The sequence below is a fragment of the Colletes gigas genome, unplaced genomic scaffold (assembly GCF_013123115.1).
Source record: "Colletes gigas isolate AHSC1104 unplaced genomic scaffold, ASM1312311v1 Colletes_gigas_Sc00003, whole genome shotgun sequence".
NCBI classification, from domain to species: Eukaryota; Metazoa; Arthropoda; class Insecta; order Hymenoptera; family Colletidae; genus Colletes; species Colletes gigas.
This window is the reverse complement of record NW_025106632.1, coordinates 9467233-9492023: the sequence shown is the minus strand read 5'-3', so window position 1 is coordinate 9492023 and position 24791 is coordinate 9467233. Positions and strand designations below refer to the sequence as shown.

Below are 24791 nucleotides of genomic sequence, written 5' to 3'. Positions count from 1 at the left end.
ATTTTGGTGTAGAATATGTAGAAATTTCAAGACTAATTGGAAAGTTGTTCCTTAATTGCGAAAAGTGACACAAACCCCATAAAAATGGTCCAATTTTCAAACGGGCATAACTCCTACAATAGTTAATGGATTTCGTAGAAATTTAGTCTGGAAGTAATGCCACCACTCCGTTAAACGCTAAGGACATTCGTCGTTACTAGTGTCGCCGTCGATGCACTCAATTATGCCAAATCTGGCCACACTGTATGCATGTTCTTACGTACGCATAGTGAAATTTTAAAAATTAAATTACAACTTTTTTCATACATCTATTTACAACAAAATACGCACAATAGAAATCTTTATCAAGGATCGATCTAAGATTGCGAACCGAAAATGAATTTTTGATAATTGAGCCAACTTTTATGCTTGTTTACATGAAATGCGATGTATATATGAATTACTTATTTCGCTCGAAAGAAAAAGAGTTTAAACAATTGTTCCATTGATGATATGGACCATTGATTAAGTTAGAATTATATGCGAGTACAATAATAATAAAAATTATTAAAGAAAAGAAAAATTAAAGCAATTGAAAGTAACAGTTCTTTAAGGTTCTTTCCGTACGTGATTGGGTCACATGATATGTGTTTTGATGTAATATGGCGCCTTTAATTGTCACGGTGTAATAAAACTTATAAAGAATGTGAAATTTTTAAAGTGTTGAACTTGAAACTCAACACAGAATGCCAGTTGATATAAATCGACTAACAGAAGGTTGGCTAGAATTAGAAAGTGATCCAGGTATAAATTAATAACAACAGAAACGTGTTATTGTAATGACGATTAATATTACAGTAACTAAGTGTATTATGAGAACACAGTAGTTTAAGTTGATGTATCTAAAAAAATCAAGTTTTGTACAAAAAAAGTGAAAATTTAGAGTGCATTAAATAGAAATAATTTTAACATTTTTGGCTCGTTTTAATGCCTTTGTGTATAGTTGTAATACATTGTATTGTAATATCAATAGAATAAATGGAACGAATGAGTGTTTGTGTCTTTTCATAGTATGTAAGATAAAATATATTTTAGAAGATTTGGTTAACACATGTATGAATCGTTAGGTTTATTTACTCTACTACTGGAAGATTTTGGAGTAAAAGGTGTCCAAGTTGAAGAAATATATGATTTACAAAAATCTTTGGAAGGTCCTGTATATGGCTTTATATTTTTATTCCGTTGGATAGAAGAAAGGAGATCTAGGCGCAAAATTGTAGAACAGGATGAAAGTTTTGTAAAAGATGAAGAAATCGTTAACAATATATTTTTTGCACAACAGGTACGTTATAGCCTTTATTTATGGTTCATTATAGTATCTAATTACTTTTTATATATCCTTTGCATTGTACAGCATACAATCCTTGTTGATAAACACTTGTTATAATTTGTTCATTTTGTTTAGGTTGTGCCTAACAGTTGCGCGACTCATGCATTACTTTCGGTGTTACTTAATTGCCCAAACATCCATTTGGGTACAACTTTATCCCGATTGAAAATGCATACATCCGGAATGTGTCCAGAAAATAAAGGATGGGCAATTGGTAATACACCAGAATTAGCATGTGCACATAATTCACACGCGATGCCTCAAGCCAAAAGACGTCAGGATAAAAATACGGGTGTCTCGACCGGTAGATTTACCGGCGAAGCTTTCCACTTTGTTAGTTACGTACCGATTAATGGTAGACTATTTGAATTGGATGGCTTGAAACCGTATCCTATGGATCATGGACCATGGAAAGAACACGAAGAATGGACAGAACAATTCAGACGCGTAATTACAGATCGTTTAGGAATGGCAACAGGAGAGCAATTGCAAGATATAAGATTCAATTTAATGGCCGTTGTTCCTGATCGGCGACTCGCTATCTCACATAAATTAACTATGTTGAAAACTAATAGGCAGATAGTATTAGAGGCATTACAACAGCTTGTCAAGTTAAGCCACCAAGACGGCTCTGAAAAAAATCAGAATGATTCTGAGAAATCGGATAAACACTACGAGAAAAAGAGCAAAATCGATGATGAAAATGTTCTGCCCAATAAATCGGAGATTAACGAATCTTCCGCGGTACCAGGTATTATCGTTGAAAGAAGTGGCGATAGTGCAACGGATATGGAAGAGTCAGCTTCGAGCGTAACTACTGGAAAGACTGAATCAAAGTAAGTGTGAAATAATTTGAGTAGTATAAAGATCATGTTTATCAAATATTTTATTTCGTAATGTCATCATGAATCATAAAAAACATATTATTATAGTGGTATGGAAAAAGTAGTGATGTGTGCGTTGGATTATGCTACCCCTCTTCGAATTCAAACATCACCTGCACATAGTTCATCCAGCACCGATACTTCGTCCGAAATTGGTTCTGCTTTTAATTCTCCCACGCAAGGTAAGTAAAAAACTGTTGCTATGCTATTTTGCTTTACAGAGACGTTTCGTTGTACAGACCTTTTTGCTTTGACAAAATATTAGGCTATTTGGACACATCAGTCTTATCGATTTGAAATTTTGCAAATTGTCTGAAGGAGAATAACAAATGTAGTAGTGCGATTCGGATGTGACGTCTCTTGTTTTTCCATGTTCTTTACATATATTGTTTTCCAGCATATTCATTCGATGCGCGTTATCAGCAACTTCTGAACGCTGTATATCTTGTTGATTATTTTCCAAACATTTCATATAACTTTCTCTGTCACACACTCTAGTATACTTATTAAATGCTGTGTAAGATGGACACGAATATTCTATAATGGACACTATTTCTGGTTCGCATACGTAATATTTAACACAGTCGGTTGCATTCGGCATTCGAACATTCTTTACACATGGAATTATACGAATAAATTGTGAATTTAAATGGTATCCCAATGATTTATATCTTTCAGTTGTTAAATATTGTTTGTTTCCCGTATTATCGGTAAATAAAATTATATTTTCGTTTTCTGATTCGTCAAGCAGTGTTTGTATTGTATCGTTTAATGTTTCCACATGTGACATCAATTCGTTTGAATTGTCGCTATTTACGACTTTATCAGCTTCAGTTGCATTTTGAATTTTTGTATCAGTTGCAGTTATTGTTTGCAAGTTCGTCTGTTGAATACAATTCTGTACAAGATAATTCATTAATACACTGGGTTGGCTGGTTTTGGAAAATTCTGACTCTTTGGACAAAGTATCTTTCATACTCGTGTTAGTTTTTGAGGAGGTAGGTAGCGACGCTGATACTAGAACTTCTAAAGGTATAGTGATTTTTCTGTGAAGCAGTAAGTGATGTATTAATCGATTTAACATTGAATATTCATTTTCAGTATGATTCTTTCTTTGTAAATAGCCATATTGTAAGTTATTAGTTTCAGAAATGTCATCCATATTTTTTTCGTATTTATTCTCCATTGTTTCCCCAAATTCAATTAAAGGGTATGGTGTTATCGTTTCTTGATTGAACATATCAGGAATGCTATCAGTAGTATACGACGAATCGATAAGTTCAGAAAAATTTGGAGGATCTTCTGTCAATCCCATATAACTAGTTTCATTCGGATCAATTAATTCAGGTGTATCATACCTATTTGTTATAATAGATGATTCCGTCGATAGCGTGTCGCATGTCCAGGAATCGCCAGGTAGAACACATATTCGTAGATATGGTTGAAATACCTAAAACCGAAACATTGTAAGATTTATAAATCCATTAAACCGTATTAATGCAATAATAAATTATCTTACCAAGCCTTCGGTACATTTGTTTGGTACCCAAACGTACCCGCCACTAGGTAAATTTATGCAATTATAAAATATGGTGCAACTGGTAGAATGAGGCTTTCTTGATTCTGGACATTTTGAGGATTCTGTTGTAACCAGAATAAAAAATAAAATAGAGAGCGTTAGTCTCATCTTGTCGTAGCGTTCCATGCACGAGCTGTACAGCAGACTGAAATTCAAATACTTTGCTTGATGGTACTATTTGCTTTTCACACGTTCCCCCACATTTCGTCGTTTCCTTTGACACCTCTCAGATACAGTTACTTGACCTAACCCTTGCGATCATCTTGCTATGCTTGTTACAGAAGTTGTAAAAGAACTTATATTTTTTTATTCTAATATAGATGAGGAAGAAGTTGCATGTACTAAACAAGTTTGTTTATAGCATGGGGATGGAATTCTGGTCAAAGCAGTCCAACGTCGACAAAAGATTTTAAGAAGTTTGTTGTAATTAGAGTTGCTGGGGATGAAAAAAACGAGACAGGTTTAAGTACGTATATACATTGTTGCTTTGCTATACATATATATATATACATATGTATGTATATATATTTTTTACTACGATGCATTGCGAGAGAAAACGGTAACAACGCATAAAATGTTTGTGCACAAATAGGTCGTTCTCTTGGGAATATTAATATAAATGGAAAAAGATTAGTCTCTGATAGCGGCCACTTGCATAAAAAGGTCTGTTTGTCGGGAGAAGTTCGAATACCCCATGCCAGAGTAAAAACTAGTAACGGGGATACCGTTATCGAAGAAAAAAAAGTAGAGAAAATCGATCCGAAATTATGTTCAAAATATCCAGAATTATTTGAACCCCACACGTTTGCGCCCAAAGATCTTTTAGCGTTATTGAAAAATTTAGAACACGAAATAAGCATGTGCGAAACCAGTTTGAAAGATGAAAATGATAAGAGGAACAAATACAAGGTGAGTACGGTCGAGGTGTCTCAGTATACTTACATTCACGTTTGGAATGGACAATAGTATAGAACATTACCTCGTTTTAGATCGACGATTGTCGCAGAACACACAATTACGATGAGTTTATTTGCACGTTTCTTTCGATGCTTGCCCAACAAGGTAAATTAGCAGAATTGGTTCAACAGCACCTGACTTTGAAAAAGCATACTTCTGTATCAGTAAACAGGGTTCATAGGTAAGCGGATTTGCGATAGTCCTAATCGGATATAAATGTCATTTATTGACCAACGTAACAAATTTGAATGCAGATCCTCGAAGAAGACAGATACTCGTTCAAACTCATCGCGTAGACGTCGAGGTAGAACCAAATGCAAGAAACGGAAATAATCCTTATGCTTAAATCAACATCAAGTTGGAATTGTCAGTAATGAAACGTCAACGTCACTGCGAGCGCATAGTTTTGTAAAAACGAGGAATGTAAAAAGAAAGAGAGAGCGATTTTATCGTATTTTACGTTACTTATGTTGCATCGACGACACCGAACGATCGATGCTTCTTTTACTTTCCAATGCAAACGGAAATATTTTATAGATAATCGCAAATTCGTCGGCTATAACAGCCATGCTTATTTGTTCTTAATTTATTTCAAGTACCAGGCGCGATCGACAATTATACTTTACGATTGTACAAATTAACTTTACTACGATATATTTTTTTGTTATATCAATGCAAGGTATCTATTTATCGTCGGTATACCTTTTTGGGTATTTTTTCAGTAACTTGTATCTTTACACCTAATTATATTTCGTCTGAAATATATATATATATATATATGATTTCTTAGATACGAATACTTGGTGTTATTTTCCACTACACACTAACGCTCTATTACAGTAAACAACAATGCGTTAAGCGGGGTGTAAAAGATCAAGAAGAAACGGCATCAAGTATTGTCAAAAACATTGAAAATATTTATTTCGGTATTCATATACAAGTACACTACACGCTGTGGATATGTCCCTTAGATTTAAATACTTATATCTCCGTACAGCCGGAGAGAGGAGGATCAAAAACTCGTATTGGAATCATGTTTATCGTGGACAACGGCCGACTGTCTAAGTAAGTCGCTGTACCATTATAACTGTATTAGGAACTGTATGTGAAATGTCCTCAAAGAAGCTATTTCAGGGTACGGGTAGAGAAGAGACACGAGGATAGTTTAACGAAGAAAAATTAAAAAGTTCCTTCTCCGGCCGATGCTCACACACGCCTTCGACATTCTGCGCCACGTTCATCGGCACGAATAGCGTGCTTTTTGGCAAAAGTGCAGTAGTTTATGTACAAATTCATGGTCGCCGTGGTCGAGGCAAACGGTTCCTCGTGGGCAAGCTGATTCGAGGGAGAAATGGAGATTATTTGGAATCTTTTGCGAGTGGAACCTGCGACGATCATCGCCATATACGCACACGGTTCGCATCACGTACTCCGATCACGAGCGAGTTTATAACATTCGTATTTACAAATAACATAGTCCCGTTCCTTCGAAACCGTCTTGGTTAGCGATAAAAAAGTGCTTTTCAATTTCGGGTTACTGAGAAACTGTAGCCTTCGCAGCTGGGCACACGTTCGTTATTATAGGCACTCGTGGTATGTTACGGTAAATCAACTGCTGAACAAAATAAATCGTAACGATCGAACGTTCCATTTTTCATCAAGTTTTATCGCCGCACGATACAAGCGTACAAGAGAAAGTAGAATAGGTCAGAATCCAAGTATTACTTTACGGGCACATTTGTTCGACGGTCGATGCTTATCGATAAAAACAATGAAGTAGAATTTAATCGTACGCATATTCGTCGTCGCTACACGTTGCGTGACTTTTTATAATGGCTTCCGTTCACTCTGAGCTAGATGTGTGAAACGTTTGAGCGGCGACAGTAAAAATGTTCATCGACTGCGTTGCCGTCGACTGTCGTTCGCAGAACATTGTTTACGCGTTTTATTAATAATATAAACATGTCGTATAAAATATAGAAAATTCACGCAAGGAAAATAAAGTAAAAAATATGAATGAGTAGAGGAGAGGATAAACACGGACGAGATCCTTCCGCGAAGAACGCCGATTACGATAAAACAGTCTTGTGATGTGTCTTCCAAAAATCTTAACAAACACAGTTCTTTCATCAAGCCGCAGATCATCTATTGGTCGGATCTACTCAGAAATGTTCAAACGATATTGAAGCCTCGTTCTTGTACCTCCTCATTATAAACGACACAAAAGGTAGCGAGCGTGGTGTATCGGTGCTGGTACAATGAACGCTGGATAACATTTTATCGTAGCCTTGATTATTCATCGTTGGCGCAGTTATTTCCCGTGACGTTGGTAGGGCCAGGGACGAGAGTAATATTTTCAATCAAAAGTTAAATCTTGGAAATCTCTTCGAGTTACTTTCTATTCGAAATGCAACATTTTAGAAAACCCCATGTACGCGATTAACGGTAATAAATAAAGGTATGTTTTACAAGTACAGTGAATTAACGTTAACACTTTGAGCACAGCGAAGGCGTAAATAAAGAATTATTATTATTATTAATCAAATTTCAGTTGACTGTTTTGAATATTGTCAAAGATAAAGTTTTGTTTCCGAATTACAAGCACGTTTAGTGGGTCATTTGAATATGTTCAGGATGTTAACGTTTGTAGGTTATATCGTACCAACGCGACGCACAGGGGGTGTTGACGAATGCATCGATCGAACGATCCTATATGGTTTCTCCTCTCCTCTTATTTATAAATACGTAACAACACGTTTATTACAACAAATCGCTCGCTACCGAACGATCCGATTTGTCGCTTTGGTTCTGCCGTTCTCTTTGAACATGGTCGCGACCGTTCGATCGATTGCGTTCGTCGAAGAATTTCGAAAACAAGTCCCTTCGATTAGCGAGATGATCACTTTGTTTTTACCGTTCTAAAAGAATTCGCTCTTTCCCGCGACAATCGACGGAAACGTTGTATGCATGTCCTCCTTGTGTATGACACAAAAGCGTTACACCATACAGAGACCGTCCTCGTCTTATTCTCTCACACAATATCGAAAAATACATTCGTTTGAAAACACACGCATATATATATGCATCTGTGTATACGTATATATATATGTATGTATAATTCTTGTATATGTGCACTATGTATATAATTACATACATTTATAGGCTCGTCCAATATTTGGATACCGCACGTAGATCTAGCGTCTGACAAATTTCACGGTCCCACACTGTTGCCATCTCGATAAAGAGAAAAACGGCCGTTGACGCGCGTGGGTGTCCCGTCTCGGCTCTAGGTGCTAAATATCACCAAGCACCGGTAAGCATAAACACAAAATGTACACGGATCCATCCGTTTATACATATATGTATATGTACACACACGCGTTCGCATTGATCGTTAATAGTAAAAGTATAAAAAAAAGAAACGAAACAAAGAACGAAATGAGATAGAAGTCTGGGAGCGACAAAGGTTTGATTCGAAGGTACGTTATTTACAGATCGATGCGCGGACTCGGTATCGAGAGAAACGAGGAATCGAACAGGTAAGTAAATCTGATCGTAGCCACCAAAGGGGAAAGAACCGGAACGATAGAAAAAAAATTATTGCATTGCTCGATAACGACGCGCGCGTGGTGTGGAGATTAAATTGTTACGGATAAACTGGCGGTAGTGAAATTAGCCGGTTGCGCGACGAATTGTCAACCGGGAAGTAAGTTCGTGTACCGGGAAAATTTCGAGACTCGCGAACCTGAAGATCTTCCAAGTTTTCTCTATTTTCATAATTAGAATCGAACGTATCGAGTCCCGAAATTATTCGAATCGTTGCACGGTTCCAGTGTACGATTAAACCAGATAAAGCTCGATTTTCGACTAGCCGCTGCTACACGACTGCCCGAATTAACAAACGAACCCGCTAGTGACGATAATGGTGATAGTATCAACGAAATAACCTAAGAAAGTCTTATAGTGTTAAGTTAGTTATATCCTAGGTATCGCATCTTATCATCTAAATCATTGTTACGATAGCTTGGACAGTGTAGGGAGACCCATATTTTGACGTAAGGCATCCAAATACGCACCCAACAGTCGACTCGACCGATCCTCGCGTTTAACCAAGCGAATCAAGTAGCTCTTCCATTCGATGAATTATCTTCGACCGTTCCACGCGCCCCGTCAATAATTTTTTCTTGAATAGCACTAACAAAGACTATCACACCGAACGTCGACTTGTTTTACCCGATAGTAATGTATAAAATCTCTTCGATGAATTACTGCACGGTTTGTACATTACAAAATTTAGCGGACGAGAACGATTTGATTGGTACCCTAGGGTTTGTTCCAAACCTGAAAGTGGGTTAATCAGGAGACGCTGGTGACGCTGGTGTCGTAGTCACAGTTTGGTAACTGTGTAAAAATTTATTCCTTTCTATCTTTATAGGGTAATTCCTGTAGAGATGTTTATTGTTTTCTAGTTCTGAAAATATTTGACAGAGTACTTTATTGTCACTTTTGTGCATTCATTAAAATAATTAAAAGTTTCTTTTATATTTAACGTGTTCATTATCGGTATTTTTTATCAAAAGTAAGTGCGATTGTATGAATGAGATAAATATTTCCATATAGTTCTCAGAGAAATTTCAATAACTAAGATTTTCAAGTATTTTAGTGAAATATCTATAATATAACCTTAACTATATATTTATACTAATGAGAGTTAATTTTTTATTTCGTCACAGATAAATTGAATTAGGCATCTCTCTCATACGATTTGTAACCGTCTAAATTGCAATCAAGCAAGAAAAAAATTTTAAATTAAGAGAGATCAAAGCAACAATTTTTTACTAAGGAATCTCTTGTATCAGCTTAGGTACACCTAATAGTAATTATACAAATATCGATAACGACTGTGTTTAAAGTATCTCGATTCACTTTTCTTTTTTTTTAAATTAATTTAGAATTTAATATTTCTTTATATTTAGAATTATTTCTTTATTAAATTGTTAATACTTTATCTTACATGGTTTTTTATTTGCTTTCCTTTGGTATAACAGGTCAAGAAATCTGCAGTAATTTAAAAAAATTGTAAGCATCTCTCTCGGAATTGCCCTATGAGCGTCGACTCTGAAAAGGATATTTGGAACGGACAACCGTAATCACGCGGACGACGACGACGACGATTCACCGTAACACGATAACCAAGACTCTTTTTGGGCATGGTCATCGTGGATTCGAGCCACCTGATCGAACGTAAGTCCAGTAGACATCTTACTAGGTATCTAATACCTATCTAACTTATCTGACTGATCTAACTTATTCGAACGATAAGAAATCGCATATTCGTTATGCGCGACATTGGCCGATACCAAAATGCACGCGGATCCAATACTGCAACGTCGGTAGTAGTCGGTTTAGAAAATGTGCATAATCTATATACGGTGTTCTCCCGTTGCGAAGATCTATGTGAAAGACAAAATCGCGTGACGAATCGCGCAACAATTACCAGCAACACGCTTCCTACTACCAACTACCACCACACTTGGAACGTTCGCGCGATCATTGTCGTCGAAAGTCTTCCTGGTCTCCTCGCTTTCGATGCGTCACCGTTGCGTTTAACGCGACCGAAGGTTCTTTGGATCAGTTCGAGGATCGCAAAGACGGCCGTGCACGGTAGAAAGAGGAAAACAGTTCTTGGTTCGTCCACTCGAAAACCACGAAGAAACGACCATACGGTTTCCTCTCACGGGCCACTGACGGTTGCGTTCGCGGGGAGCGGATGTCCCGTGACCAAACTGTCGGCCGGTTTCCCAAGGCGGAATATCGACTGAAGGGAAGCTACTTCGGAGGCAAGGCGGTCCAGTCTCGACTTGACCTCCCTCTCGCTTTCAGGAACAGCGGACACGGTGGGGCCCGTCCATTCGGCGCCCAAGGAAATGCCGGAATCACGTTCGTCGCTGGAGCCCTCGTTGTCCCATGGCGGCGACGCTCTTGGCCCGGGTTCCTGTTTTATACCTTGGAGGGCCAGCAGCGCGCTGGCTGCATCCTTGTCGCCGATGCGCGACTTGTGCCTCAACTTGTGGGGCAAACTGTTGTTAGCTGCTGGATTCTGGGAACTGACCACCAACTGGGGACCCTCGTCGCCGCTCCCGGACGACAGTTCGAACGGCGACTGAGCGCGTCGTCCGCGGGACAGGTTCAACGCGCTCGTCGTGTCTAGATGCATCGCTGGATGAGGATAGGGATATTGGAAACTCTCCGTCTCGGGATAGGCGGTCGTCTCGGGCACGTAGAGCTGAGCGGGTGACCTGGGTGACCGAGCCCCGCTGACAGGCTGATGAATTACGGACGTATGCACTGGACTGGGTGTCCTGGCATAGAGGAGGGCCGTCGAGGCTGGGAGTTTTGCTCTCTTGACGCTAATGGGAGGTTCGGTGGGTAAGGCCGCGAGGACGTGTTCCGTGCTGATCACGGACTCGCCGCATATACCGAATTTGTCCCGTATCGCCTCGAGTTGCGCCTTCAAGATATGGTTCTCTTTGCTGAGCTCCATCACTCGCTGCTCGAGCACCATGTCATTGAAACGCCTCTTCTCGCGAGACCGCTTGGCAGCCTCGTTGTTGCGCCTCCTACGGTCCCAGTAGCTGTCGTCCTTCTTGTTGTCCGGGATGAACTCTCGTTGCTTGCGCTGAGAAAATAGCTCTTTTCTGATGTCGAAGTTCGGGGGGAAATTTTCAGGATGTATCACCTGTTGGGCATCGTGAAGGTGATGCTGCTGCTGCTGCTGCTGTTGTTGCTGCTGCTGCTGCTGCTGCTGCTGCTGTTGCTGCTGCTGTGCCTGCTGTTGCTGTTGTTGGTGATGGTGGTGGTGGTGTTGCGGCGGTTGCTGCTGCGGCGGCGGTTGCTGAGGCTGATGCTGGTGTTGCTGTTGTTGCATGGACGGCGGACCAGCATGGTGGGCCGGATGCGTCAACGGAGGCAACGGACCATGGGCATCGTGAGCGCCGTGACCACCGTGGCCGGTGTGCGCCATAGTGTGGGTGGCCGGCATGTTGCTGTTCAGACACGCGGTCTCACCATTAATGGGCGATCCACTCTGACGGGCGACAAATTCTGCCACCATAATTTGTCTTCTTAGTACATCTGCAAGCAAACGAAAACCAACGATCAGGAACGGTACACGGCAAGATTTTGTCACGGAATCGTAACAATTTGCATACAATTTTAGATCCGAGCCGATGGAAACAGACTAATCCGACGAAATTAATGGTATGGTATATTATCTCGACGACTCGAAACGTCGGATACCAAAGAGAACGATTCTCGAGTCAACGCGCGAGATGAGTTTATTAACGGCGGTGACGAATGCACGGCACAGCGTGCCAAACGATTACGATGACGGTGCCGAGGATCTTAGCGGCTCGTCGAGACAGTCACGCATGACAAGAATAGGCTATTTTATAAGTGTCGTTTGCATTAATAACCGTTTGTTTCGAACGATTGTGTACATTCGAATTGAACTCTCCGAGAATCGACAAGTAGTATAAAGTAAAGGATCCAATACGAAATGCTATAAAATTTTTGATTTATATGAGTCAAATTTTATTGAACAATTTTCTAATTATGCTATAAACTATGCTTATATTATTTTTTTTTAAATAAAGGGGCCTTTAACTTGGACAACTATTAGAATGACTTCTTAAAAAATATTTTTTGAAATAATTCAGGAACCGAGTAAAATTATTCTGTAACGAATATTAGAGATAGTAATCAATATTATATACACTAGTGTCCACACGTATTGGCTCTTTTACTTTATTTTTTATTTCGCGGAATAGAAAAATTGTATAACCCTGTGGCGTGTCGTCTGTTGCAGAGGCAAGGTCCTTTCAACTTTTAAAAGGAACATTTATTAATCCAAAGTCGCGCCAAGTACGTTCCGGTGAACTCATTTGCGATACTGGCCACGAACGAAACGCAATCCTTGTACGGCGGTGTCACGCGACAGTCGAGTGACGAAGTATTACAAAAGAAGGTCGCGCGATACGGAATCAGGAAGAAGGTAAAGAATCTCGAGAGGCAGAGAGACTTGTACGGTAGCTGACCTCCTCAACTACTTTATCTTACGCCGCGTTCGTTGTCTGCAATTACACAGTGTTTCGGATTATGATCTACATCGATCACCCGGCATGACTTCCTGAATTCGAACCAGAAGACTAATTCGATTGCGGCCGTAACTGTCGGCATGAGTCAATGTAATAGTTTCTTTCTCATGACGCAACACGTAATAATTATGATATACCCTCTCCCCCACCTCTTCGTCCGTAAACTCTAATCAAACCATCGTAGAGAATTCGATGACGCATACTTATGAAAACCTTGAGTCATACCTGATACCACACCGAACAATACTGGAACGACAATTGAACATTCCAGGAACAATTATTCACCCACCGAGCTAACTATTCGCATTATGCATAATGTAAACGAGAAAACGCGATACAGAAGAAACAGAAATTAATTGATTACTGGTCAGGAATTTAACTTTGAACCCAGTATTTGATATATGTAGTTATTCTATATCTAGGAGAATCATACATTCCTATACATGTGTATATACATACATTCTTTAACCGACCAAATTTCAAAGTTGTTTCAAAACCCAAAGAAAAGAGGAAAAAGAAAAGTCAGCGAGGAGTAGCATATCGTCACGCGTCGTTAAGTGTCTGTTCAAGGTGCACGTTGTATATCAGAAGTCAATTTGTATTCTCCGAGTGCGTGCGCCCAAACATCATCGACTTAACGCTATGTTTGCACGGTAAACGCGTTAACTCGTTTATACGATGATTTCCAATGCCGGCGGCGTCTCATGGGTATACCGCGTATTTTGTTGAACGTTCGAGGACGATCTTCGCCATCGCCGTGTGCGTGGGCACGATGACAGATCATATCCAAGAGGGAGAGAGTCTCGTAAATTTTCGTAACCGTTATATGCGAGAGTAGCACCCGACGGCCAAAGGTGAAGAATTCCGAGAGATCGAAAGACGTGCCCGCACTGCCAACAATACCGACTCGAGCAACAGCAAGAGAAGTCGCAAAATAGCCTTGGGTAAGGTCGCGCTCCTTAAGGTCGAAAGTGTCGGCGAACTCGACGACTGACCGTTGCCAGTCGAAACGTTACCCTTTCGTCGAGAATGATGTTCAATGTCTGACTAATATGTATTGTAACAGATATAGTTGAACGGTAAAAGCAATTGGAAACATGTGTATTTATTTTCATTGACTAAACGCGTTGAGCAGACCTAATTCATTTCTAGGAAAATTCTAGTATTTGTTCGTACAGAAAATATTTGTTTGTATTTTCTTTTATTTCGAAAATAGGTCGAACGGAAAAATATATCGATGTTTTGTCGATTCCGGAATCGTGAGACGCTAACGCCATCTTTGACTCCGGTGGTACGCGAAAAATAATCAATCAGCAAGTGTCGTTACGGACGCGAAGACTGTTAAATAACTCGTTCTTGCATTTGCTCGTCGGAAGAACGTTAATCCGAGCGCGAGGTGCAGTTATATAAGAATGCACGTGTGTTTCCACAGAGTGTGCCACGTGCTGCATCGTTGTTATTTGCCGTTTACGAACCGCATCATGAAAATATTTGTTTATTCAACCGTCAGCATTTATAGCAGAAAAATGTCGAATGCATATGTGCGTTGTATATAATCGTAAGTGATATCTTATTCTTTGAACAATTATAGGTAATTGAGACGCGGACATATTTCATTCGATACGAAACGAGTCGATCAATTTATTTTCGAAGAAACGAAAAAGTTTCGATCTGCTGGTAGTGCCACCTGTGGCGTACGTATCAAAAGTGCGTTTGCTCGTCCATGCGTGAAAAGTTCGGAAAACAATTATTTTTGCTTCTTTTGAAAAGTAATATCCTTTAAATTTATTGTCCCATTGTGGACCTTTGTTGCATTTCGTGCGTCACAGGGTGGTTGATTTGAAATAGTTTAGAAAACGTAAGTTCGATTTCTTCTGTCGCAACGAAAGGCGCGAGTCGAGCAGTCGGGGTATCGAACCTGAACGCCAAGGAGCGAGGGAGAAGTCCGAAAGAGTAAACTCGTGAATTAACCGTTGAAGCACGCGGGACGAGAGTTACGTAAGGGTGTCGTTGCATCATGCGCGCGTGCGTTTCTACGTCCACGTGCTACACGCGCTTGTGGAAGCGAATGTCAGCCGTTTCAGTAAATACGCTGCAGTACGCGAATCTCTTTCAATGACGTACGTTTTGATCGTGCAACGTGCGATCGCGACCTCGCGAATCCAACTTTTACGATGAATCGAGGCTTTAGCGCGTCCTTCCGACTATCGATTATGTATCTTGCACCTTAAATTATCTCTGAGAAAGGTGCGTCACTGCTAGTCGGAAACGGATTTACACGATGTTTCTAGGAAATGCAATTATACTGATAATGTTTCGAGCTATGGAAACGCGTGCATAGTTTTTGTGTCAACATTGTAGCAACCTTTCTATACGGCTCGGTAGAGGGCAGCAGGATACCGTACAAAATGTCGTCTTAGAGATTCTGCCGAACGCATCTTTATCTCGTAAACGTCGCGTTGGAAAATGAAAGAGGAACGATAGAGTTTCGAGTTGAGCCAACAAGTTTTCAATTCGTTTCAACGATACGAGGCGTACACAGTCGAGACAGTAAGCCTGCTCTCGAAATTGAGCAATCGCGTGGAATTTCAGTCGCGGGTTACGTACAGGACTCGACATGACTCATATCGCCGTACCGAGTGTTCTATCGATCGAAAGATTTTTGTCGGAACAGAAAATGTCGCCCACGCGAAATTTCTGCCGTAACAAAATAATGCACGCGAACGGTGCACGTTAGCCTACGCTTAATTTTACCAAGGTAGGTACATATTATGCAACGCGATCGATCGACTTTTTCTCGTGACAAGGATCGCGCGTCATCCGTGTCAATACTGTTTCGTTTCGTTGCAGATTTGACAGGAAATCGTCGTTCCTTCTCGATCGAGGGCAATCAACCGTCTCCCCCCTTTTCTGTTGTACTTGGAGGAAAGGAATCGGCCGGCTTAGCTACACGACGCGTTCTTGGTGAGTCATATTTAGCCATTACGCGTTTCTTTGCCTGTATATTACCGTCTAGCAACGTGTGCGCGCGCACACGATGCGCCGGTGTATGTAAATGAGCATACCAGGAACGTAAAGACGGAGGAGGTGTTGGGCTTTTTCTCGCGAAACGCGAAAATTAATCAGGAAGTTTTACGGTCCATCGTGAACGGTGCAACGGTTCTGTCGTTAGAGGATAATAGATGGCGGGACGGTGCGTATAACGCGAAATTAACGAACGGTCGAGAACGTACACTGTCGGAATAATTTTGCAACTTTAATGGGCTACGGTTTCCTCGAATGATCGATAAAAATGGTCATGTCGAGCGCAGCGAGAAAATGGTAATTATACAGACGGTAAAGTGGCGAAACTCGCGTTTCGTTGCGCAAACCGGCATATGCGAAGATCGTATCGACACACAACCAACGATCGTGTGTAGCTTTCGTTTCGTGTCTCGGGGTCGATATTTCTCCATGGAGATAATAATAGCGGACCCTTGGCGCGCGCGTCACGCACACACGAAATAATTACGTAGCATTGGGCAAGCGTTGGAATTGATCCGGTCGTTACGTGCGTTACGTCCAACGCATCTTCGTCCCTCCCTTCGTTCGTTCCTGCTACGATTATCGCAATGCGTGAGACGTTTTACATGAAACGTCTCGAAAATAGGTTTTTCGAAGAGAGTCGGTCGCTTCCACGATCGACCGTTAGAATTCGAACGATGCGATCGGTAAACCGTGTATACAGTGTTCGGACACACCTCGGAAAAATTTTAATGGGAGATTCTAAAGGACAAAATAAGACGAAAATCAAGAATAGTAATTTGTTGATGGAGGCTTCGTTAAAAAGTTATTAACGTTTAAAGTTCCGCCCGTACTGAATTTTTTTCTAGAAAATGGGTAGGATTTCGGGGGTATGTCTATTCACCAAAAATGATTGTAATTGAGCCCCGCAACCGAAAATAATTTTTTCAGAATGATTTGAAATCTTTTAATTTAATTTTTTAATAACTTTTTAATGAAGCCTCAGTCAAGAAATTATTTTGGCCTCTAGAATCTCCCATTAAAATTTTTCCCAGGGGTGGCACACCATGTATGTATACGCAGATACGGCGGCGAACCAACAACGTGACGTAGGCGATACACACGTGTCACGAGCCGAGAATCACGTTTCGTCTTCCGCTTAAAAGCCCGTGAACACGCGCTATCTTCTCGCGTGCCTTTGAAAATGATACACGAGTCGAGAATTCGCGTCTCTGCTCGGCTCAGCTCGGCTCGGCTCGGCTCGTTTCTTGAATTATGAATCGCAATTAGATCGATCCGCGTGCGTCACGTGCATCGGCCGAGGGAGGTTTGCGTCGCCTGGTTGCGCAACGTGACACTAGCCTAGTGACTCATGACGCAACAGAACAACTACTCACTCCCTCGGATACGCGTACGTTTTTTTCCCCCCCCCGACGTACAATCTATACTAGAAATTCGTCAGCATTGTTCCAACGCGTACGATTATTCGTCGGAAAATCCGTAAATACGCCGCTCACCAACTCGCGATGCTATTAATACGCACGATGACTTCGCCGAACGACCGCGATGAACGATCCTACGATGGAGTTGCATAATTTCCTGCTTTTTCGTCCCGTTTCGCCTATTTGATTTTCTATTTTGAATCGTTACGCGCGAGCATGTGTGTACATATACCTACGCAACCATCGAAACGGACGAGTCTCGAGTGTAATAACGAACACGAGCTGATAACGTTATAAATAGGAATCATTAATTAGCAGCTCGCGCGGCTGAGAAACGCGATCTAACCATACAGGCACGTGTTTTTCGATGAAAATCTTGTCAACGCGTCGAATCTAATAATCGTTATTTACGAGGAGACCGGGTCAGACGAGGAAGGGTTAGGGTTACGCAGTGGGGATAATCACGCTAGCTGACTAATTTTTCCAAAGCAGAGAAACTGAGATTATGCGAGAGACGGTGACACGAGTTTCGTTGTCACGCGTGCACGTGTATATCGTCGCACGGTTGCGCAATAGTGGCGAGTCGGGCGCACGTGGCTGTCGACCATCGGTCTCGTTTCCGCCTGATATGCCTGTTAGGCGTTTTTTTCCCCCCTGTACTGGGCAATTTTTTTCCTTCGTCTTTCAACTTTTCGAAAGAATCGACACGGCTCGTCCTACGCGAACAACTTTTTTATTTCAAACATGAATTTATTTTTTATTATAAGTCAAAAATATTTGATAGAGTTTGATTTGTATAGAGGTGAAATAGTATAGCGTTTTGTCAGTACCTTGATCGTCTAAATACCTACTGGATCTTGTACGTTACGGCGAAACTGTAAATCCCTCATTTGTTTTTCCAGCGTCGCGAGCTTTTCGAGGAACACGCGCCGCGCGAATGCAACGAACGCGGGGCTTCGCAGAAATTTATTCGCGCGTTATTTTAGCGTGTCGCCCACCAGATTACATTTCCCCGAAGGCATTGCACGCGTATTTAGCGGGAAATCGCAAATCATCGCTGCGTTCGATATCAATACGACAGCTGGTCTAGTTAATTCGCGCAAAAGAACGATTAACGATGAAAAGTTTAGCGCAGGATCGAAAATTATTTTCCCAATGCATAATTTGACTCGTAATTTTGATAGTGTACGAAAACGGAAGAGACGAAGTTGGAGAAAAAGTGTAAGCGCTCGTTATCGAGAGATCGTGATCTCGCGCGAGCGCGTCTTTTTTTTCTGTTAGCCGCTCGAAATTGTATCGACTCTGCCGCGTGACGCACGATTATGTAACGCGAAAAGCATGCCTCTCTGTAACGGGCACGTCGTGTGTACGTTGGGTGTGTGTACCGAGTGGTGTAAGCCACGCACCGCTCCCCCCTCCACTTCTCCACGCTCTGATATCCTACTATCCGCGCACCTTCTCTGTTAAGCTTGCTTTTCGAGCTGCCCGCCACCGTGCTCGCTTTTATCAACATCTTAAGGACACGACCGTTATCCGGCCTATTACCCTGAAACTGGGCACGCGAGATACGGGAATTCCTCGCGTTCAACGACGCGTCGATTGCTTTCTTGGACGTAACCACCAACAGCAGCATCAGTTTTGTCGTACTCTTACGTAAGAGTAGCGGTCGAACGGTTTTCATTCAATCGCGCTTATCTTTCGCGAATCTCTGGTAATAAATGGTAGCACCAGGAATTTGGTTTAACCGCGCTCAGGGTAATTCGAGGAATTCAAAGATCTCCGGACGAGCAATGCCAGAGCTCGTGCAAAATTTTTTCGCGAACATTTTCAGCGTTCGAAAGCGATCGAGTGAGGCGAGGCGGGCCGTTTGTTCGAATAACAAACGGCGAGGGGACACGGCGGAGGCGAGCGTTCCAAAAATGCGGGGACAGAACGCGCGGGCCTGAAATAGTTCTCGAGAGTACGTCGAACTTTAAGTACAGTATATAAAGGCACGTGCACAATGCCAGCCACTCGATACCGCTCGGCCGTGCGTGTTACGATTGCGGTCGGCGCTCACGTAACAAGCGAGCGCTGATACCGTTATCGGGCCGGCACAGGCATTTCGAACCGGTCTCCGATTTCGTTTCCCGCTCATTATGCAATTGCCTCCGCGATAACGCGACCGCCAACCGAAAAACAAAACTGGAACCGCGACGCGTCCCTCCGTACATACGCTCTTTATTGTTCGCGCGCCCTAATCTACAACCATTCCTATTCTATATTTGTTATCGTTAGCTCCATCTATCCACGCTAAAAAAATTCTGAGAAGAATCGTATTACGATTAAAACTTTGATTACGCTTATTCTACGAACAGACAGACCCATCACCCTGACAAATTTCATTAAAATCGACGGGGGTTGCTTTTCAAGCTGAGAAACTACCAACGACCTTGAGATTTCGAGGAGGGTCGACCTTGATGAAAATCTTCCTCCTATCATAATTCTCCTTCTGACCTTTTAAATTCCTCCAGATAAGTTTAATCGTCTACCGAAAAACAGATATTTAGATGAACGTTCATTCTTCCGGAGCACGCGTGGCGGTGTCGTAAAGAATGATACGCAATGGATCGAAAGATTTTGCGATCAGTGAATCGCGCAAGCTTCGAAACGCGAGCTCTGGCTACTTCCGAGTCAGTCCAGGGTGCTGTTCTGCTCGATCGTAGTAATCCGCCCATCCTAAAAGTTCCATGAGTTTTTGTTTTCGAATACTGTGTCGTAGAACGACCGTGAACTATTTGTCACAGCGATAATCGAGTCATGGAACGATAATTCGTGGCCGGCTTCCGCGAACGCGCGTGGCGATAGTTTTCTTCGCTATCTGCGCTGTCCGAGCAAGAGCGGGGAAGAATTGGTAAAGCTGTATCGATAAAAAGGCCGAAAGACAATGGCGAGGTACAAAGGGTATCCCGCCGGAGCGGATAATCGGTTATCAGAATTTTCACGCGTTCCACGCGAGGTTCGCGTGTCGATTGATCGCGCGTTCGACGTCCGTCGACACGTGACCTGAGGTAACGTGTCGAGGCTCGCGCGAATACGTCCCGTCTCGTCTCGAACGCGGCTTACGTAACGCGAACACGTGGAAGACAATCGTCATGGTGGAGAGCGGTGGAGGCGAGGGACGGAGACGCGCGGCGAGCTTTTCCGCGCGTTCTTGAATCGAAACGAAAACGGTTCGGCGAAACGAGAGAGGGAAAAGCACGGCAGGAAAGCGGCCGGGCCGGGTGGGCGTTTCGGTTGATAAACAACGCGGGGAAACAGGCTTAAGAAATAATGCGCCGCGTGATGCAACCGTCGGTGCATAACACGACATAGAAATGCTCGCGCAATTCGCGCGAGCTAGCGCCTCCTGTTCTAGCTGTTCTCCCCGCCACGTGACTCCTACACGTGCACGCCGTCTTACGCTAGACCGTTCACCTTCGTTGCATAACAGAAACGCGAAAAGGTCACCGCGAACAACGGAGCCTGATATTTCCTAATATGATTGATAAACCGCCTGAGCCCGATCACGCCGATCGCTCAACGACTCGACGACTCTCACGACGTTACACCTTCGAGATCGTCCAACTCGCGTTCGATATTTCTATCTTCTACAATTTCCCTTACAATTATTATTCTCAAATTAGAATAAAATTTCAAGTGAAATTACAAAGCAACGGGATCGGTTTTATTAAATTTACAATTTCATTGAAAACTTTTGCACGATCCCAATACATAGAGAAGCCTTACCTGACGAGTAAAAGCAGAATCGAGATTCCAGCGTGGTTATCGACCAGAGGCAGTAGCAAACGCTATTCACAACGAAAATTGTCTTTGAACGGCGCGTGATCGATGAACGGCCGATGACGCAACGCGCAATCCGCAATAGCCGAGTCGGCGGCAGTGCTTAGATATAGGATATATGTATCGTGCGTTATCCGCGAGCAACCGATGCGAGAAATTGTGTACGATCGGTAGGAAGTCGCCGATTCGTTGATGCCCGTCCGCGCTTTCCTACTGCGCACCACCGACCCTACGCGATCGAATATAATACTCGCGCGTCACGATCGTTTCCACGGATCGTTGATATCGCTAATCCCGATTGATGCGACGCCAAACAATCAAGAGAGATCGACCGTTCGAGATAACGAGCGCACAATACAAAATCTACGCACACCCCCCGGGGAGGGGGGAGTTGACCTCATCGATATCTTTCGTCTGCATTCCATCGATGCGATACGTGGCCATTTTATTAGCCAGTTTCGTTTTACGCGTCCTCTTAAAACGAAACTTATCATTCGTTAAGAAACATACCTGCCGATGGTAATTGCCAATTGCACTCGACCGATGCGAACGGAAACTATAGCATTTCCTTTGAAAACGAACCCAAGTATAGCAACAAAGAATCACAATGTCTGTCAATAGTATGTTCGAAATGTAAATTGGAAGAGAGGAAGTTTCCAACTTTTCTGACAGTACAAGTTTACGAGTATCGAAGGAATGATTCGGAAAATAAAATAGTTGACAAATAATACCTTGTGACAAGTGAAATTAAAAATAGTTGAATAGTTGTGAATCAACTGTTCTTTGAAATAGTAGATATGCAAAAAAATAGTATTTCGAATATACCCTCTAAGTGGTATTATGGGTCGACCGCCTTTTAATCGTTCGTGTCGAACACGAAGCCAGATCGTACCTTGGTACACGTGCGTGCCCTTCGCTTCGAGTCCGTGATGCTTATTGCACACACGCTTTACGCTACGACGAGGTGAGAGTTCTGCAAATTAGGCCGTGGCCCACTTCGGCCAACGATAGAGAGAAGGTGGTGGCGGTAGGGTGACGGCAACGCCGAGAGGGGAGCGGGATCGATGGAGGATGGGGATACACACGGTGCAAAACACGACAGAGAGGGCTCCGGGTGGGGATGAGAGGGGGCGGAGTTCCCGTTTCAAGCGACGATCGCGATCGATCTTCTTCGACGCGACGCGATCCACGTGGTGATTCCAAAGCGACCTACGCAACTCGAATTTTCACCACCCGTTTGCTTTCGATCGATGTTTCGCGTTTACACGTTATCGCGTCCCCAAAGACGCTTACATTTTCTTTTGTTATTTCGAAGACGTCGTTGCCCGTCCCTTCCGTATTTTTGTTCACGCGGACGGGAAACGTATTCGAAACCCGACACCGTCCGGTATAGTATTCCCCTGTCTATCGGAGATAAGGATCAGAGTCGTCCTCTTCGCTTCGTCACGAATGACGCAACGACCGCTGCCGCGTTGCACGAGACTTTCGTAAGCGTAGCCTTTTCTCGCCTCGATCGCTCGCTCGTTCGTTCGTTCGTCATCCTGGCCAATGCTCGCGATGCATTGCTATTCGTGTCAGGATTACAAACACATATTCTTTCCACGTTCGATGAAAGGTTCGAAGGTTCCGTAACTCGAACGCACCGATAACGCGATAAGACGCTCGAGCGACGAGATCGATCGGAACGAAAACAATGGATGCACACGAGTTTATTGCGCTCCCGTAAATCGTCGACGACGTTGCGTCGCTTCAATCGTTCCTCGAAGGTCAAAGTCTGCAGACTGGTTTCAGGGTCGATCCTTAATACGCGCGCTTAGAATCAGATTCGTCGAACGAGATCCGCGATCGAACAACGCTCGTCGAAAACGTAAAAATATCCCTCCCCGCGACTGATAATTTATATTAATTAAAGAATGAAATTGCGGTTGAATTGTTTTAAAAAATGTTTCTTGAAACGCGAATTACGAAACATGGTCCAAGCACAGGTCGCTTTAGTTATTTTCGACCAACAGCAACAACGAGTTTTTAGTTTAAAATTACGGCGCGCGCGACAAGTTGCCAAGAGATAACGGTCCGTTCTACAAATTATTACAAGGCCAGGCGCCGTAATCGCGACCAATGTTCGTTTCCGCTATGGAAAAACAACGATTCGAAAATGCGATTAATTGTGCAAGGAAAGACGACGCACCACGGATGGTTGCTCGAAGAATCGGATGGAATCGTACCAACTGTCGTTACTCACCAATTTTGAAAGATTCTCTCGAGCACTGTCGAACGACGGAACAGCGATCCACTTTGCCTTCGTCGAGGACTGCTCAGAGGCAGACGGTCGAATATACAGTTTTCCGCGAGACACGCAAGTAGTTCACTGGCTGAACGCAATGTATCCCGTTCGTCGAACCAACGTAACGAGAGTGACCGTCATAATAACGCTCGTATTATCGCGTGTCGCGATCGTAATCGTTCCCTCTCTTCTATGGGTAAATCCAGTGAGATTCCACGAACAGAGGGGTATGTGTCGCACCAAAGTAGGCAGCAGAAAATACAGAGTACAACTGCCAAAGTAACGATCGGAAGAATGCGTATCCGTTCTCCGAGTTGGATATTTCCGTGAAAAAAAAATATAAAGTCACACGAAAAAAACAAACGAAGCACTGTGTACGTATCAAGAGTAAAAGACGCGAATCCACCGGACAGGGTCCTCCTTCCGGAGACCGTTGAACTTGAACTCTGACGGCGAGCAGGTGACAGGGAGCTGCGTATACGATTTGTGTCAGTCTGTATGATCGTCGTCCGATCGTACAATCGGATAGAACGAGTTGTTTCGCGAAGAGAAACGCACACGTCCACTCGGTCCGGTGTCAGTCTGCAAACTGACTGCACGCTGCGCGAGACTCGCGACTGCCGTCTTGGCCCCAATGTCGTCTGGCTTCGAGTTGATGCGAGAAGGCTGACGCGGCACGCGTGTGTCGTGTGTACGTGTGTGTGTGCGAGTGTTGCGCGCCCGCGTGAACGCGCTGCCGGCGTTGCTTTTCGACCGTGGTAGTGAGGAGGATTTTTGGAGGAGGGGTGAACAGGTCCACCCGCCGGGGGAACTTTATGCCTGGTTTATGTGTACTCCCCACCACCACGGTGCCAGCCCGCTCTGCGTCAGAGTACCGACCATTCCCCTCTTACTTCCCCTCCCCCCTGCTCCCCCTCCACTTGGTGCTCAGCCCCTACTCGACGCCTAGGTGCACCGTCGCGTCGCGTCATATCTTTCAGCCCCAAGTCACGCAGCGCTTGCCGTACGCGCGATTAGATTGCGTCGCGCAGCGACGTTGAACGCTTCGTTCGCGTTGCTTCTCTATTCTTTTCGATACGTTCCTCCCTTTTATTATTTCGCTTTCTTTTACTTTTATTAATCTATACTCCACAGGGATTCCATTTTATCGTTAGACGTCAACGTTGTTTTCAACGTCGATCTCTCCCTGTAAACAACATTGTTTACTTTTTTTTACGCAACGCGATTAACTTGTCCGGATCGGTTTATAATTTAGATGGAGTGAGAAATGTTCGTTTCGACAAACGCGATAGAAC

General features: G+C 43.0%; 2 protein-coding genes across 3 annotated transcripts; one reads left to right on the top strand and one right to left on the bottom strand.

The window, feature by feature from the left end:
* Positions 1-382: 382 nt before the first annotated feature.
* LOC122404917 (ubiquitin carboxyl-terminal hydrolase calypso) lies at positions 383-5521 on the top strand. Its single transcript, XM_043409298.1, has 8 exons — positions 383-783; positions 1107-1321; positions 1445-2205; positions 2302-2435; positions 4194-4298; positions 4425-4741; positions 4822-4970; positions 5044-5521. Exons 1-8 carry the CDS (start codon positions 726-728, stop codon positions 5120-5122), a joined length of 1818 nt encoding a protein of 605 aa, XP_043265233.1. The 5' UTR covers positions 383-725; the 3' UTR covers positions 5123-5521.
* Positions 5522-5679: 158 nt separating this feature from the next.
* Positions 5680-24257, bottom strand: LOC122404918 (alpha-protein kinase 1-like). Of its 2 annotated transcripts, XM_043409300.1 has the most exons (3): positions 23455-24255; positions 11529-11923; positions 5681-11468 (listed from the first exon to the last, which is right to left on the bottom strand). In XM_043409300.1, exons 2-3 carry the CDS (start codon positions 11901-11903, stop codon positions 10524-10526), a joined length of 1320 nt encoding a protein of 439 aa, XP_043265235.1. In that variant the 5' UTR covers positions 11904-11923; positions 23455-24255; the 3' UTR covers positions 5681-10523. The 2 variants fall into 2 exon arrangements, with proteins under 2 accessions (XP_043265234.1, XP_043265235.1); XM_043409299.1 differs by having other exon boundaries at positions 5680-11923; positions 23455-24257.
* Between the last annotated feature and the right edge of the window lie 534 nt (positions 24258-24791).